The sequence below is a fragment of the Ischnura elegans genome, chromosome 11 (assembly GCF_921293095.1).
Source record: "Ischnura elegans chromosome 11, ioIscEleg1.1, whole genome shotgun sequence".
Classification (NCBI taxonomy): Eukaryota; Metazoa; Arthropoda; class Insecta; order Odonata; family Coenagrionidae; genus Ischnura; species Ischnura elegans.
This window is the reverse complement of record NC_060256.1, coordinates 28921674-28940316: the sequence shown is the minus strand read 5'-3', so window position 1 is coordinate 28940316 and position 18643 is coordinate 28921674. Positions and strand designations below refer to the sequence as shown.

At 36.3% G+C, this 18643-nt stretch overlaps 1 protein-coding gene across 3 annotated transcripts in view; it reads left to right on the top strand.

The window, feature by feature from the left end:
- LOC124168470 (bromodomain adjacent to zinc finger domain protein 1A) overlaps nucleotides 1-18643 on the top strand; it is a 52899-nt gene that overhangs the window by 27850 nt on the left and 6406 nt on the right. For all 3 annotated transcript variants that reach the window (XM_046546731.1, XM_046546730.1, XM_046546732.1), the window contains 9 exons: nucleotides 309-485; nucleotides 817-918; nucleotides 1030-1075; nucleotides 2959-3210; nucleotides 4216-4296; nucleotides 6402-6524; nucleotides 9566-9705; nucleotides 10276-10424; nucleotides 12630-12823. In XM_046546731.1, coding sequence (XP_046402687.1) covers nucleotides 309-485; nucleotides 817-918; nucleotides 1030-1075; nucleotides 2959-3210; nucleotides 4216-4296; nucleotides 6402-6524; nucleotides 9566-9705; nucleotides 10276-10424; nucleotides 12630-12823 — 1264 coding nt within the window. The remainder of the gene's footprint in view (nucleotides 1-308; nucleotides 486-816; nucleotides 919-1029; nucleotides 1076-2958; nucleotides 3211-4215; nucleotides 4297-6401; nucleotides 6525-9565; nucleotides 9706-10275; nucleotides 10425-12629; nucleotides 12824-18643) is intronic.

Genomic DNA, 18643 nt, shown 5'->3' with positions numbered 1-18643 from the left:
CTTTATTGAGTCATGGGTCATAAGTGGATAGTACTTGGGTGGTAATTGGTTAAAGAAAGTTCCTTGCCCATTAGAAAGTGAGGTTTTTCACCAGCTTAAGGATCTGCTGGAAGGAAAACACTCCCACAAATGTAATGCTTGCAGCAGAGCTGAATACTAGCAAAGTTTGTCATGCATGCAAAAATTTGTCAAATGGAAGAGTAGAGGACGCATCAAGTGAGAAGCAGAAATTTTGTATTTTTTAAGGGTTTTATTTTAATATATTGAGTATTATATGATTCCTATTAAAATAATATTTTCCTTCTTAGACTCCAGAGACGATCAATGAGCCAAGAAAATCTGGGCGCCAGCAATCAAAGAAGGAAAGTAGTGTTTTCAACTTCAGCTGTGGTATCCCAACTGAAGATTTATTTGAGCTAACACTACGTGATTATATTCTGGACATGGAAGATAAAATCACCATGGGAGGTTTTGGAATGCTTAAGGTTGGTAATATTTGAGTGCTTTCGTCATGTCTAGTTGTTTACCTCTCCATGCTATAGCTATACGTGACTGAACCTGGGAATTTGGTATTCTGTTTCTTTCTAGTAATTTCTATCATTTTAATTATTAGCACATTTGCAGAATTCTCAATATTTTACTTAGCAAAATAAGAAAAAAAATCTTTTCTGTATCAATGAAAGTAGGCAGACTTTACTTTTCAGATCTTTTAAGTCAATGTCATGAGTCAATTCATGATAAATTTTGATATTCCCCTTAGTTCCTTAAATGGACATTTTGCTCATTGTAATTATAATTTTTGCTTTCTTTTATTAGGTCAAAGACAGAGATGTGTGGAGGGAAGCTCTAAGCACTGGAAATTATGATCAGCAGTGTGATAAGTTAGTTTGGGGCAACAAGGACTGTGCAAAAGAACTTGTTAGTATGCTTCTGTTTGCTTTATGCTTCTACTTGCTTTAATGATACGATTGTTTGAGTTTCAGAATTATGTGTGATTGTAATGTTTCATGTTAATTTCCTTTTTTACAGAAGGACACAGCAGCTGATAAAACTATCTCTAAGCTGAAAAGCGAGGGTGAGTTAATCCTTGTCTACTCAAAACCAATTTGATGGCTGTCAATATCAAATTTATTTTTTTGGCTAAACCAGGTCAATATTTTTTGGTGGATAACCGCAGAAGTCATGAAGGCGTTCATAACTTACATTTGTTCACAAACATTATGTGTTGAAGCATGAAGTTCAGGTTATCAAAAGCACACACAGCTATCCTTCTCTGATTTTTAACAGCAAGTTTTAGCCCTCGGAAAACCCTAGAGAAAAGGGGAATTTCAGGTTGGCAATTATAAGTATTGTAAAACAAGGAAGTTTAGAAATTTCACTTTGGAAAGTTATGCAACATTGGGGAAAATGAAAGCCAGGCATGGGAAATTTATATTTGTGCTAGATTCCAAATTTCGTATTGCACTCGGGAACAGCCATTTTGTTGTCTTAGATCTGTGACTTGTTTTTGACCAAATTTTGGCCTCTGGGTAAGAAAAAACCTCTGCTTTTATCTATCACGTCAACTTTTTAAGCTACAGGGTACCCTCTTTTTGTGTCATACGTCATACAAAATTTGCAAAAGAAGGAATTTAAAGGGATATATTACCTTATGTACTGTCCATACAGAATAATTTAATTTGTACGAAGGTGAATGTGCGTGTGGATTGACAAAAAATATCCGTGTAGGCAACCCACGCAACACCAAAGTTCCTTTACGAAGCAAATTCAGGCTACATTCCTGTCTCTCACTATTATATCTTCTGCTTAACCACACTGCTGGGCATCTGTCACTGGTCTCCTATGGCATCAGTCACCTGGCACCAGTTGGATAAGGTCCAATAAGGTCAGGCAATTGGTGAGCAGTGATGCCTCCTGTGGTCGACTCGCAATCTAGCAGAGAATGGTCACAGTTACTCAAGGAATAGTGAAAAAAACTTGACATAGTGGAAGAAAATCAACTACAGTTTAAGTCAGCTAGCCTATTTCACCCTATTTTCCATCTCCTCTGACTAATAGGTATATATTCCATATTTTAACACTGTGAATTTGTTGTTAGTGTATCATTATGAAGAATGATTCAATCCCCGATGTCTAATTCCTATTACTCCAATTTGGGGGCTTAGTGACACAATCAGCAATCAACTGCCTTAAGTCTTTTCTGATTCTGTCAATTCAAGTTAGCAAAAGTTAAACATTTCTTTAAGGTTATGTGACCCACCCTTTCTTGGGGTAGTCTTTTTTGTCTCTGCATTCCCCTCCATACTTCTGCTGGAGACCTCCCTACTAAGCAAGCATATGCATACTTCTCTATAATGCTGCACCCTGAGGCACCCATATATCCTGGGGACTTAATCAGCTGTCTCTTTCAAAATTAAAGGGATTCTAGTGGGAAAGCTTATTTAATGCATATTATGTTAGATTATTGGACTGAATTTTTTCTACAAGTTTAGTTCCTGTTCTTTTTCATTTATATTGAAATAGCTTTGTTGATAAAACATTTTTGATCATGTGGCAGAAGGTGTAACTTTTTGACGTAAATGTAATTGTCATCTCATTTAATACATCATTCATGTCAACTAGTAGAGCTCTAGAGTTGTTTATAGATTGATGTAGTTTCAAAATTAGATTTCTAATACACACTTAGTTCACTGTCATGCAATCAGAAAAGAATCGTTAGCTCAGGAGCTAGAAAGTTTGTCTTCAATGATAAAAAAAAACAATGGGCAAGAATAAAAAGAATTTAGTAATACTGAATCAAATTTTGCTGGATTTTTCATACTTATAAAACTGTGATTTGCGTAAGGCAACATTTCGCCTGCTGGGATGGAAGGCTGGGTGGACCTTCTTCCATGTGATGTAGGCTGGAATATGATTGTTCTTGAATATCAATAAAATATTGGATCCTCTCTCCTCTAGGCAAAACTAGTAGACCTGAGACACCTGACACTACAAGTTTATCGTCCGACGGAGGCATGCCTAGCTATGAGGATCCTGGAGGTCACCTAAGTATCCTTAAAGTGGAGGAAGACCAGGGCGGTGAGGATGACAATGGATCAGAAGGTGGTGGTGCCAACGACCTCATGGTGAAACCATGCATCAATCAGCTAGCCTCTGCCATCCTGCAGGTGGCTCAGTGCATAGAGCACCGGTATCTGAAAAAACCATTAGGTATGTTTCTTCTTTCTTCAGCATGTTCAGTTATTGTAATAATGGAACTGAAAAAGTTAACTCGTTGGAATAGGTTTTATTTGAATATTAGTATTTCAGGGTTCCTACTCAACTGTGAATAAGCCGTGAATTTCGTCATAAAACTTTAAAAATCTCTCAAACTCTATTGTAGAACTGCAATTGACAGATCAAAAGAAAAATCGATACGTCGATAATGTTTCAAGGTCAGTCACGCGCAGACACTGTCCACGCATTTATCTGCACACGTATATTCGAAGCGTAATTATTGGTCCGTGTACCATGACGGCACATTTATCCTGAGCCTGTGATTGGAAGACCGGTAAACTAAGTGTTCATTTACTCTAGCAAAAAATCAGGCACTTCTTCTCTTCCCTACCACCCTGCTCCTTCCATTTTCCGACTCGCAACCTCTAGCCGGCCCTGAATTTTGATATCAATAGGTGACGTCACGAGAGAGAGAGTACTTTCATTGCTGCGTTTGCATTCACCACGTCTGTCGCATTTGATAAATTTTTAGTTAACACGCGGCCGATGATTGATGCGTCTTCAATATTTCTGCCTAAAATGGCTTGTCAACAGACCGTGAATTTGACGACATTTAGACCGTGAAAACCTGGAAAAAACCGTGAATTTTATGATGTAGTCAGAGTGGGAACCCTGTATTTCTTTAAGCATTATGCGTGAAATGTTGGAGGAAATTTCAACATTACTACATTTTCTTGCATGCTTGTCTTTTTTTTTTTTTACCTGTAAATTCTAATTCGTGTATGCAAAATAAAGAGTGTTTGCTTATTTTTAAGACGTAGGCTGGTCCATATCCTGTCATTAAGTGTAAGAATGGAGTTTCATCTCAGGTTTATTTTTTGATAAACTTTAAAAATAGCCCTTTCACAAATTTCAATGTGTGTTTACTTTGTTAGTTTCCATAGAGTATAGGGTGTTGTGATTGCATTGATCTGATTAAGTATTTCTGCTTTACTGAAGGTGAGGACCAGAAGAGTCAGGAGAAACGCATGAAGGCTATGCTTTCCAAGAAGAAGAACAAGGATGAAGAAGGTGATGATGGTAAGCTCTACAATTTTATTCTGCTCATAGGATCAACTAAATGTGTACTTTGTGGCATCTAGTGGAAATTGGTGACCAATAGTTTCATGGCAAAGTAAGGCAGTTCTGTACTTATGACTTATTTGCCGTTCCCATGAGTCTGAACCAATGCTCGACATGAATTTTGTCTGAGAGTGATTGTGAGAAAATTTGTGTTGAAGTGTGTGTGTTTGCCTAAGGTGAAGTGAAATACATTAAAATCTTTCTTTTACGTCCCCACAATTTACATTTTCCCGCGGTATGTGGTATTTTCATCAAGTCCAAATGATTTATTTATATTAACAGTGTTATGTCTTCCTCGTATGTACGTTTACAAAATTTTAAATGGTGTGCTATTTATGCTTGGCTACTAAAAGGAACATAGCAGATATTACATCACCACCATACAAGGAACAAAATTAAAATCGGTGGAAAGTTTTGGGGCAAGTTGCAGAGCCGTCGTTTGGCATAAAGAAACAAAACTGATGTGAGGGGAAGACTGCATTCTGATAGTCTTCGAATCCATGATGATCTCTTCGATTAGTGGAACAGTTAGGGAGCTGTAGCTGTATGTGTGACAGAAGATAACTCAAAGGTCGATTTTTTTTTGCCAGTTTCAATTTTTTTGGGTGATTTCGATTGGGAAACCAGGGTTTCTCGGATATTTTTCCCTGATCATTTCAGTCAACGACGTGTATGCGCCTGTGTATGACGCAAAATTCAAAGTATTCGAGGTATTCAAGATCGTACTTTTAGCATAATTATTTGAGATCTCAAATATTGAATACTTTCTAGTATTTGAGGTATTAGAATATTCGCGATTGCTATTTGCACATCTCTTGCACAAATCAATGTGTGGTAAGTCAAGCAGTGTTGATCCCCAGACAGTTGCACAGGGGAAGGAACATTCTTAAAGTCAGCATACTTAAGGGTATTCACCAAAAGGCATTTACAATTTAGATGAGACAGGCCTTTTATCTATGTGCTACCTCCTAAGGCCCCGGGTACGATACGAGCGGCAAGCGGCGTGAGCGGTGCCGCTCTGACATCGGTCCTCATTTAGTTGCGTGTAAATCCATTGAGGGTGGGTACGATATGTTTGAGCGGTGCCGCCCAGTGCCGCTCATGGTTCCAAGTCCAGACCAATTTCTTTTCCACTGCCGCTCGCCGCTCAGTAGATTCATCCTTCAGTGTAGTTGAAAATGTAAGCAGAGAACATCAAAGTAGTGAGAATACGGCCAAACAAAGGAAGACTGAAGTTAGAAAAGGTGAGAAACCTGAGCGGTTAGGAAATTGCCGCTCGTATTATAGCCACCGCTGCCGCTCATGTGCCGCTCAGGTTGCCGCTCACCGCCCGCCGCTTGTATCGTACCCGAGGCCTAAGACTTGAGTCTTAAAAAGTGAATCTTGTGATGAGGGGTAGCATTGTAAAGCTCATCTGACAGTATTGTCAGGTGCTAATGGTAGTGAAAAGTTAAGGTCAAGTAAGGAAAAGGATAGTTAAAATGTTTTGATGCAATAATTACATGATTTATACTTACTATTTGTTTAAGACATGATTCAGTGGAAAAATAGACCATTTAGCCAAACTGTAAGGGATTATTTTCATTAAATTGGCCCTATGCGTGATTTATACTTTTTTACCCCTTATCCCTCTCAAAAGTGTAAAAGAGGGGTTTAAATGCAGTGCCTTTTGTGGTGACCAACAACTGCTTGTAATATATTTATGTGAATCTTCTAGGTATTCTAAAATTTTGAAGTACTATAACTCTCATTCCCTAATTTGGTGAATTTTGGATTAAAATTATGTGACTGTAATTATATTAAACATTAAATTCACAAAAGAATCATAATTTTGAAGGAATTTCTGTTGTTTTTCATATGGTTTTTCAGTAATTGCTCATATTAGGTACTTAATGTCACCGCAGTCACCATGTTTTAGTCTCTCCTTATTTATAAATTTCTTTCTTTATAAAATTGAAGTCTGCTTTGTTATTAAATTTCTTTCCATGAGTATTAAACTTTCAATAAGCCTAATTAAAATTATCTTTCGATTATCAATTTCTTTATTAATTTTAATTCTACAGGCTCAGATGATGGAAAAGATAAAGATGACCTCATGTCTACATCATCGCCTATGGAGAGGTGGGAGACATCCTTGATGGGCTCTACTAGCCTCTCCCAGCTTTATCTTCATTTCTACACTCTTGGTAAGAAATTGTTCATTTTTGAAACTGCATGAAATAGAAATTTTCATTTTTTTTTCTATCCATTGCTACTGTCTCTTCAGTGCGGCTTTCTAAGCCCAGAATATGGTAGATTTTTTTCATGTCTTACTTTCATCTTCATGCTGCTTTGGTCATTATGACGGACGAATGAGTCACTTTTTGGCCTCTCATAGAACGCTGTTGGTCACAGCTACTTCAGTGCTGTGTATATGACATGACTGATATGCCATATGTAGTCAGATGCACTTGAAAACTTATAGATTTAAATTTTTTTTCCAGAAAAACTTCTATGCATATTATCCATTATTATGCAACAATCAAGCCAAGTATGCTAAATTAATATGGCAAAAACTGATAAAAGAGGGACAATAGAGTGAATAAACATATGTTTCAGAAAATGCATTTAACAATTATCATACGATTCAACAGAAGTTTTTCTTTAGCCTCTTTTTGTCTTCTTACACTGCTTTCTCATAGCAACATTTGCAATGATTTTTTACTTCTGCACCTCCCTTCTCTTTCACCTTGGCCAATAAAAAAATATCATCCAAGCTTTGAAAAGTATGACCAATATGAATCACTGGATCATGAGCTCTTTCAGTAGCAGTAGAGTGGGATGGACAGCTCCAAAGATATTTTCACTTTTTAGATAATCTGATTTTTTTCATTTTTGAACACGTGTTCTAATAAGCAATAAAATGGTTTAATGTTTTTTTCTCTGCCACTTAACAAAAAAAAAAAAAAGAAATTTGTTTCTACGCCATATTGAAAACAGAAGATACACAATGTATGATCATGGAATATGCATATAATTGAAAACATTATATTGATGATTACTGTCATCTATGTAAGCGCACGTTTTGTGATCAAGCCCTTATCACCCGGCTCTGATGTTGTTTAGGTTTAAAATAAAACTGCAAACTTAAGTCCAGCCAATAAAATTAAAGTACACTCATTGTAACATAGGCAAAAAAGAAAAATCATAATGTTGAGGAATAAATATTATGGGTTTTGTGCTTTTCGATTTTTGCGATATCAACAATAATCATTGAATATGTAATATTAATAAATATGAAATCCTAGGGATAGAAGGAGAAACCACAGTAGATGAATAAAACAATGATGAGATATGCAGGCAGTCCTCGACTTTCATACAATTCACACTTTCATTGATTCCAAACTTATACTTGACTTTCATACGCTAAAGTTGGACTTTCATACGCTAAAGTTGGACTTTCAACATTTGTCTGTAATTTTTTTAAATTCCCACGATTTTTATTGTGCAACCCACCATTCAGCTGTTTTATATGGCATGATGAGCAGACAATACGAGCATATACCATCAAGGGCGGTTTTGACTTTAATCAAGGTGATTTTTGCAAGATAGAAACTGGCTGCAGTAGGCTCCTTTATCAAGAGAAGAAGAAAGCTGTAGTTCAGCCTTCATTGGAGAGATTTTTCAAAATAGTTGACTAGACACTATCAAACAGTTTTCAGTATAATTAATAAATAAACGTCCTTCTTCTAATTGTGTTTTTCTGTTTGAGTGCTGTTTAATTCATGTACGACATGTACACATTCATATGAACATATATTGAACGAAGTACCATCCGAATCCCACATGTCTTCTGTCTTTTTAGAACAACGTGCGAAAGATACGTGATCGCGAGGTGTCACCCGCCAAGAAATTTTTATGTAAAAATTATAAGATATCAAGAGTTAGGGTTCAACAATTGTATTTTGTAATGCTTCTTGAAATGTCTTTATATTTATAATGGATATAATAAGTGGAATGTCAACTGAAAAACCGAGAGGAAGTTTCACTTGGTACCCTTTGGAATTCTTTGTTTTTTTTAACTAATTTTTACATTTTCTGCATATTTTAAAAATAAATTACATAATGTGTGATATTTCATTTATTTATTTATTATTAAACATTAGTTAATAAAAATCTTAGTAAAAAATAAGATTTTATTATGTATATTGTGCTCTTTTTAAACATAACCCCAAATTAGTATCAAACTCAATGGTTCAACTCTCGTGCACGTTTCCAGGATTGCATTTTGTGTGGAAGTCGGGGACTGCCTGTAATTGTAGAAGCATACAGAAGTCTCATTTCAAGACTGGTGTGCGTAATAAATGTTAATTGAAATAAAATTCACTAACTCTTTGTTAACTATGTGGTATTCCATTATTTCCTGGATATAAACAGTTACTTATACCATTTATTTTATAAGAGCGCGACCCGGGTTTCAATGAGTAATCATCATCATCAGGCGCTAGAAAAAAAAAGTTAATTGAAATATTAAAGCAGTGGTATGCAAAGTGGATTTCGTCCGTAGTAAAATGTTTGTATCAACAAAATATTGGCAATCTTCTCATATTCTCAACAAATCAGTGAAAACCTATAGCTGTTGACCCAATCACTTGATATAAATAAAAGCTGATGTATTTGTTTCTTACATTATGTTCCACCTCTGATACCTCACCCCACTTTATCCTTCCAGCATCCAAAGTCTACAGTGACAGTCTGACTTTTTAACTCCCAAACTATCTGATCCATTGGTACGACTGTATATGATGTAACAAGCAACTGCTGACGACTAACTTAGGAATCTTGTGAATGCAGGAATGACTTTCAGCTTAAACCATCAGGATATTGCTTAAGATGATGCTATAGATATCATATTTTCTTTTGAGAACTTCATTGTATATCCTTTATCTTATTCTTGGTATGACAGTATGGAAGTCAACGATGAAACATGATTTAAACATTTCAATTAAGCAACCCTGGGAATTGGAATTAAAAATTCCACCTCTCTCCTGAGGATGGACGTCAGAGTTTGAATTTAGCTATTGTGCGTCAAGTTCTTAGTCATCTGAGAAGCTTTTCATTGTATGATTAGGTCAAATCTTGAGGTGAATTCATCTTTCCGTGTGAATACTCCATGTGACTTATTTGTGTTGAAGTAATTGCGTTGGATTGTGTGACTAATTGCGTTGTCATTTTCCTGTCGTTTTAGACAATAGCATCCAGTGGTCAAAGTCTGCTCTCTATGCAAGGTGCAGGATATGTAGGAAGCAAGGAGATGGGGAAAAAATGCTCTTGTGTGATGGCTGTAACAAGGGGTACCACCTGTACTGTCTAAAGCCAAGGCTAAATGTAAGTTGAAAGTAGTTGATTTAATTCTCATGTGATTTATAAGTATGTATGACTCATATTCATTTTAACTTGATAAAAATTCAGAAACAAATTAGTTCAGTTATCATTTCTTCTTCTGTTGCATGACTGTCAAAAGAAGGTTGAAAAAGTAGTGAGTATAATTAACATCAATTGATGCAACACTAAAATTACTCTTAAGTATTGTTTGCAATTGTTAATATTCTAGGAACTGCCCTTATAAAGTAATCTCTGTTCATAGAATAACGGCTTTTATGTGATTATTAGACCATGTAGTTACCCTGGCAAAATCGGTAGTTGGTGTCCCAATGAACATTATCTTGAAAGAAAGGAAGGGATTGTTCTTGTTTTAATGTAACTGATTTAATATTATTTAAAGGATAAAAGATCACCTGTGGGTTGCCCCCTTTATTGCTTAATAATATTGATCCCAGTGCAATTTGATGTTTCAAATGATATACTGACAAAACCAATATTCTTACATAGTCTGCGCAGTTATATTCAGTCTAAATTCAACATTTTTTGATGGAAAACCTTTCTTTTTTTCGTCAGGCCATTCCATTGGGCGATTGGTTCTGCCCTGCATGTAGACCTCCAGAGAAAGTCCAGCCTCCGAGAAAGTCACGGAGACTCTTCTCGGAAGAATCTGAGGAAGAGGCAGAGGAGGAAGAAGAGGAGGAGTCCGATGAAGAGGACGAGAGGTTTGTATTGTGAAGTAGACACTAGGCTTTTTGCATCCATTCGTGCTGGAATGACTTAAAACAGGGTTCATTATAGTCAGGGAAATCATCCTTACTTAAGCCAAGTGCTACCTGCAAGCTACGCTGCCGCCATACTTGGTGGCAAGCAGCGTGCATTGTAGCGGCATTCATATCCTCGCACCCAGGTGGCCTCACACAGCAGCAGCCAGACGTCACACGGGCTTTTCCCAGCATTCATACTTAGCCGTCGCATTTTCGCACACTTGAAAATTTTCACTTTTCATTTAATTGCAAAAAATAGATATTGTCATTTAAAAATCTAAAAGTGTGAAATACGTACTCCAGGAGTAATAATCTTTGGATATAGTCAATAAAAAAAATAGGAAATCAACCTATTCTTGGAGGCACAATTTCTTGTATACCATCGTCTTGTCAAAAGCAGGCAAGCATACATTATGCCGACAACCTTAATTTCTTTTTATGCTTTTAATTCAAAATAAGATTATATATTAATTTGTAATCTTTTTATACAGGCATCCCCTGAGTTACGTAAGAGATGCGTTCCGGCAACCTCTGCGTAAGTCGAAATTTACGTAAATCGAACCTTTGCGTTAGTGCTTCAGAGATTGCGATCGGTGCGGTGAAATTCTCAGCGGAGAAATGCACGGTAAATTCTCGGTGAAGTTTCATTCAATTCACTGCAATATTCATGAACTCTACCGCGTATTCTTACGTTATTAGATACAAAATCGATAAACATTAATATAGTCGGAGAGTTGCATCTCGAGCATTGACAATCAAAATGCATAATATTATTCCAAATTGATTTATTATGTTATACTGCGATCTAAGGGCCCAAAGAATGCATAGTCTATCTACCTTTAATCATTATATCTTCTGCCTTTTATATATTACGTTGATCGATGAATCTGGTGGTTTCACTGTCACAGTTAATACACGTAGGAGGAGTGCCTAGGATTACAAGCAAATAACACACAAAAAATACCAGAATATTACTGTATTCTTAGATACATTCACACGCACATACACTCAATCTTTCACGCACGGAAACATACTTTTATTCTCTCATATCTCAATAAAATAATGTGAAAATATCATCATTTGAATATTTACTTTGCTGGAAACATCGAAGAGTATTTCCAAAGCACGAAGCTAATTAAAAGTGAGCTTTTATTCAGCCAACTCCGTCATTAACGTGCAACAAAGTTAGTGGGGAAAAGCTTTCAATGACGCAATATTCATTTACAGTTGCACACAATATGAGAGAACGAGAAAATGCAGCTTGATAAAATTTTCCGCCAGAAACATGTAAACAATTACGCAATTAATATCGTGTGTCAACTTTTTCTTAACTTATTCGCGGCGTTCATTGCCAACACTCAAAATTTCAATGCCGTTACGTGGGTACTAAACAATTTTTTTCCGCAATAAAGATTTCTGCTTGAACTTCATTTTCTTTTAATTCTACAGATGGAAATGTCCAAACTTAAGGATACAATTTTTAAATAGTTGAAAGTCGGAGTTCGGGTGTGCATGCTGTATAACAAGTTGTATTGTACAGGAATGAGCGCAACCACATCCATCGCTAGAACTGCAAATTTTCACGTTGATTGCTGACTTGGGATTTATAAGCGATTTTTTTCTACAGAAATTAATGAAAATTCCTTCGAGGAATGACAAAAATGGGTCACTTTGTTATTTTTAGCACGATAACTATTCGATATCTTTTTCTACCATAGGTTGTACGAGCGAATATCTACTTCTTTGCGCTCGCATTCGAAAATTAACGTAATCATTTGAAATACAGTTATCGCTTACGTAAGTACGGATTTACGTAAGTCGAGACATACGTAACTCGGGGGATGCCTGTACTTATGTTTTATAATGTTAATTGAATTAGTGTAATAGGGCTTGTTTTACATTTATTACATGCAAGTTTTTTCTCAGCTAGAGGACTTAATCCATGACTTCATGAAGTAGCGATTTGAAGTATAAAACCTTGCATTATACCTGGGAATATAACTATACATCTATAAACCCAATGTACTTCAAAACAATGTAAGATGAGGTGTGCCTGTATATAGGCCCTAATGATCTGTATTTGAATCTCCAGACCATGAATTTTATCAGAATTTCAAATCTCTGCTCCATTGCTCATTTTTGTCCTCCCTTGAATTTCCTTAGTGAGGAGGGCTCGGTTCAAGCCAAAACTTGCTTCAAGTGTGGTGGCGATGGAGAAATGGCGAGTTGCAGTTCATGCCCATTGTCATTTCACATGGATTGCACCGATCCACCTCTTCGTAAAATTCCAAGAGGCTCATGGTCGTGTCCCAAGTGCAAACCGCATCACTTCTCAAGTCATCAGTCGTCAAAAAGAGGTAAATTATCATTTTGTTTCTTCTTTGATTTCAATTGATAATGCTTCTCTTCAACTTATTATCCCCACAGATTTTATTCAACCAAACTCTAATATGTGTATGCCTGTGAATATGGATGACGATGATTGTCACCATTTGGTAGGTCAATTGTAAAGCAGCTTCTGGCTGCCTTGTATTTCAATGTACTTTAATAATACGATGTATAGATTGTTATTAATTATTATTAAAAATTAATGGAACATAAATTTCATATCCCAGCTTAAGTTGTTATCTCTTTCAGCCATTGTAGATGACTTCATAATTTGCTTTTTAATGCTGCAAGTTACACGCTTTTCTTGAGTGTGCATTAATATTTTGGGAAAGTGATTTTGTGCATTCTATACTGTGTGTATCTTAATCATGTGCAACTATTAATATTTTTTGCATGGGGGTCATAGTTACTAGGAGATTTTACGATTTGACCCATTAATCATCTTGTAGACCACCACCTTAATTTACTGGCTGACAATAGTGATGGCTGGAATTCTCTGGCTGGATTGGTTACAAATCATGGTAGGCAAAGTGTAATTCACTATCATACGTTGATACAAATTTTGAAGTGCCTTTTAGGATGTAGTGATTTCTCTTTCACTGCTCAAACTTTTATTGGTGGAACTAGTTGCTCAAGTGGTAATGGCTGGGTACTTTGGTGGGTATAACTCCCTATTTTTATTGTTGTTGCCTGGATTTTGTCTGGACTGTGGTGGACATCTTAACACCAATACTTACTTTCAGTCCTGGTTGAGTCTTCTGTAATTTTGTATGTGCTTCATTTTTACCTTTCGCTCATGGCAGGTGCATCATCCGTGATGTCTCTTCTGACATTTGAAATGGATATTTGATTTAAATGTTTTACTAGAAATAGTAATATTTATGGTTGGCCTTTAACTTTTGAATTTATTGTCTTATATTTTCCATTTTCATGTTTCGTTGCTGTTTATAATTGCTTATTTTCCATGCTTTGTCATATTCCCTTTGATTGGTGTAATGAGCGTTTATAACATCAGACCACTCTTTGTACTGATTTTTTGCACGAAATATTCATAAATTTTTGGCTGTGAATACAATGTTGTCTGCATGAGCACTATTTGTATAGCTTGGCAAATATAAATTGTATACCCAGCATTTACTCCTCGCTGAGAATTCAGTGAAAGGCTCATTGTAAAGAAAGTGTGTTTGACGAAATGTTCACCCTTCCAATAATGCAACAGTTTTTCCCTCTGCTAGGATTTCCATAATTATTTTCAACAGATTTCTCTCTTTGTTTGCCAGGTTCTTGTGCATTATTTGACTTGCTGATATATATTGTCATGTTTTATTTTTTCTTAGCCGTACGTACAGTAGAGCCTCAATTTTCCATTGTTCAATTAAATGTTTCATGGCTTATGTACTCACTTCCCAGCTAGTAACTCCGAATACCCCTAGCTGCTTTGTCTTTTCTACCCTCCTCTATCATTCCTTTCCTTCGTGTATCCGCATCTAAACAAATACAGCTGAAGATCAATTATCCAGAACATGTAGAACCTTTCATTAGCATTCCAAAATTTAGATATTTGTGGAGTTTAAATGAAATTTAACCATGCAATGGCCAGGGTGATGGATGAATGGGCAAAAGAAACTTATAAGCTGGTAGATATTTAATAGCTAATAGCCTGGTACATTTTAGATATTCGTTAATGGGCTCAATAGAACTTAACTTTTATCTCAGGATTCACAGTACTGTGTTAAGCTGATTACAGTACGCAAAATATACTTGTGTTGTGTATTCACTTTTGGCTGATGTCTAATAATATTTGTTCTGGTTTTCACTGATTGGTAATGCACTTTCTTTCTTTAAACTTCTGTTATTGGAAAAATAATGGTGGATATGTTTTTTTTACTAGTCATAGGTTTGTTTGGAAAAACTTAGGGTGATCCTTAGTGACTGTTCTTAAGGCTTTTGGGTTGTAATTTACGCAAAATTTTGCTCTCCTTCAAACACATCAGGATATTCCCACTTTCAATGACATTATTTAATTTTTTTAGCATCAAGTGATTTTTATCATATTTTGACGTTGATTACATGCTCCACATCTGCTGCGAATGGTTTTTGGCTGCTAAAAGCAATTTTATGACTTGTTCTAAGGCATTTCATAATATCAAGTGAAATGACTTTGACGGTCATGTTCTCATTACATCTTTAAGCTCCAATGTGTATGCATCCTTTGTCCTGTATGTCATGTAATGGAATAGCAGTTCATGTTTTGGTACTAACAAAGCATGTTTATCATCGAAATTCAAAATGATTGGGGTACAAGTTGATTGATGCTGTAAGGCTGAGTGTTTGAAGATAACTTTTGGAAAAGCACGTGAGATTTTTGTTATCAATTTATGAACTCATATTCTTTATTGCTGGAAAGTAAAAAGGTTACTAGTGTAATATTTTTGTTGTTTTAGAGAGACTAATTGAGATTTATTCTGTGTTTGGGCTGGTTTGAAGTCCATTTATTTCTCTTATCCTGGTTTGCTTTGTGTTTTTTGTTAATTAGAGAGGTTTCACTTCATTTTAACTGATGTAAGATCCTCTTTTGCATGAGGTGTTGTTAAGGGGTTCATATTTTTTGTTGAATTGAGATTTTCTCTTAGTATTTAAGCAAGCAACTGCAGTTACTGGTTTTGAAATGTCATTTTTCATTTTTTTGTGTATACAGTGGAACTTGGTTAGTACGTTCCTCCTTAGTATGTTTTCCTCTTTAGTACGGCGATTTCCCTCGGTCCCGGTACCATCCGAACAAAATACAGGCAAAAGAATTTGGTTAGTACGTTTGAAAAAATTGCGCTTTCCTGGTTAGTACGCTCAATTGCTTGCCGTAACGCAACCCGCAATTCGTTCTCTAGTATCTTCTTAAGGGTCGCAAACGTCTGAATTCATGATTTAATTTATTATTATTAGCCATTAACATTCTTCCATTCATTCCACATCTCTTTCTTCTACCGTAATTTATCCAAATGCATTTCTGAATTCTTGTGACGTGCTGAATAATAAAATGCGGCCATTTTTCGGGAATGTCTGACTATGAAAAACTACAGCCAATAAGAAGCCCCAATTTTCCCCACCCCGAGCTCCTCACCTTCTGTTGCCTTTGGAGCGCTTGGGAGTGCCCACTGCTGCGCACCAAGTTCGTGAGTGGGCAATTGTTGCTATTGCACGAGTTATCATGATGAAGAAATGAGTCTTAACGGTATTAGACAATTCCCACATTATCTAAAGCAGTGCTGCTCCATAAACTCGACATCGTGCGTATTTACTTGACTACTGTTGCGGGAGCAGACGATCCTCTGGATCTCCACGCGAAGCTTAGCATAAAAATACTTGATCTCGGAACGAAAGCAGATGACATTAGACAAATTTTGAAAGTGAATTTCAACTGTTTAATATAAAATTTTCTTGTAATTACGTCGTAATCTAATAATCTTGCGTGTCATCAGTCGATATATCGATCGATTTTACAATCGAAATGGTATAATTCCAGAAGCGAATGTCTACGGCTGTTGCCGTAATTTGAAAGTCAATATAATTTTGCCCAATTTTTATGATGTTTAAAAAACCAGTTGACTTACTCCGGGTTGTTGTTATATTCTCCGAGTACACTGTGAGAAAGAAAAATGACTTGTCTTCGCTTGTCTGAGCTTCACTCGTCCTCGTTCTGTAAATATATATAGGATAAATCACGGGAGATAGACGCCGTAATCATGAAATCGTCTCCGGGATGTCCATGAAAAATTGCAATTTTTATTCACATGGTATTGTTTTTCATGGTAGCGCTCATTTTCTTGATTTTAAATGTGAAAAGAGTTCAGGAAGGCGATCCTATGAGAACTACCGATAGTAATTGTAATTATGACGACTTTTTCACTGATTGCAATAACCCCGACTGCTATTATTTACTTTCCTCGTTAGTACGTTTTCCTGGTTAGTACGTTCATTTTTCGTGGTCCCTTCAGAAACGTACTAACCAAGTTCCACTGTATTAGTTTTTACCTTATGTATACCTCCCTGTTTCGTTAAATCCTTGTGGAATGATTATCTTACTTGGAATGTTAGGCTTGGTTTATTGCTGTCAAAGTTGGCATCTAGTTTCATCTCTGGAAATGTGCTTTCTTGGCCAAAATTCTTTGCAATTTTAGTGGTAACGTATTTTGAAGGATACTAATGTAAAATATGATTTGATGCTTTCCTGGCAAATTATGTGGGTAAACTGTTCTCAGAATTCCCACCCGCTTAATTCTTTCATAAAGGATGAGCGCAGAGACAGAGCTTGAAACATTGGCCGTTATGAAAGGATTAACCCGGTGGGAATCCCAAGAACAGTGTTCCCCAAGACTAATGTGGTTAATGTTCTTTATCTGATTTTGTAAATTACAATAGGAATGATTTTTTAATGAGAAAATTTCTGTTACTTGTTTTTAAGATTTGTATTCCCTGTCTTTAAAAAAATTCAATATTTTTCTGTCCCACTATTTGTTAAAGTTCACCCAATTTTCAAATGCATAAATTTTAATTTATTACCCACATCTGATTTTTTGACAATAAAACCTTGTACACTTGCCAATTTTTAGAGTTGAGAATATCACAATCTGTGAAATGCTAACCATTTGACTTCTCTAAGGACCAGATTTATTGTTGTTGCCAGTTATCTCGGTCCCTAGATTTAAAAATTATGGTTGAATTCGCACAGTTCAATTAAACAAGTGTTCTATAAAAATGCTACTCAATAGGAAAAAGTGATGTTCGGGATCTGTATGCAGATGTTATTTTCTGAAAGTACAGTGCAACCTCGATATAACGACACCCCACGGTGCACTAATAAACACTCGCTATAGCGAATTGTTGCTTTACCGGAGGTGGAGCAAATAATAGCCAATATACCTGTTGCGAACAGATATACAGGAACAGGAGTGGTGCGGCGACAGATAAACATCTATCCGATAAACGTAAGCATAAATCCAGACGAAAGGCGATGTTTTTTTGCATCACTAAATTCCCTTACTCAAATAACGACTAACTATTCAAACAATTTATAAGCGCCGCACTGAATAAAAATCATGCAAAGCATTGTTTCGTCAATCATTATTTATCGAACGAGAGTTTACCACATAAATTTGAGACTGAGCACTACATTAACTTCATTTCTAACAGATCGCTAGCAGTTACAGAGGTTAAGGAGTCTTGATGAAAGTCTTCCAGCGGTGAAACCCTCGCTATGGCGAGAGCCAACGCCGAAAGGGTCTCGGAAAAAACGAATTTTTTAACACGCTTATTATAGGGTCAATTGACGGTGCGTCGGCTATCTCTCGTAATAACGGGGGTGTCGCTATAGCCCATACTCGCTTTAACGAGGTTCCACTGTGTATAGGTGAGGTAGAAAAAGTGTCTCGGCTTTCTTCCACATAGGCCGGGGTTCGAGAAAAATTCACATGTAAAGATTGTGCGCACCATGACTTCCCTTGAGTAATCACTCCGTCTCAACTGTGGCGGTGGTGGTGCGGTCTAGGGTGCTGGTTCAGTGACACCTATCTTGTACATCCTGAGTTCGAGTCCCATCATCGCCAATATTATCTGATAATTAATAAAATCACTTTTACAACTCATCCCCATTTGTTCTATATAATTTTCGTTTTAATTTATAAAAAAGTTGCGAAGTTACTACCGTATTTGTCTGAATATAGTCACCCATTTTTTTTCCAAAAATGCCAATGGTAAAAGTAAAGAGGGGACTATATTCAGACGCGTTTTTGTGA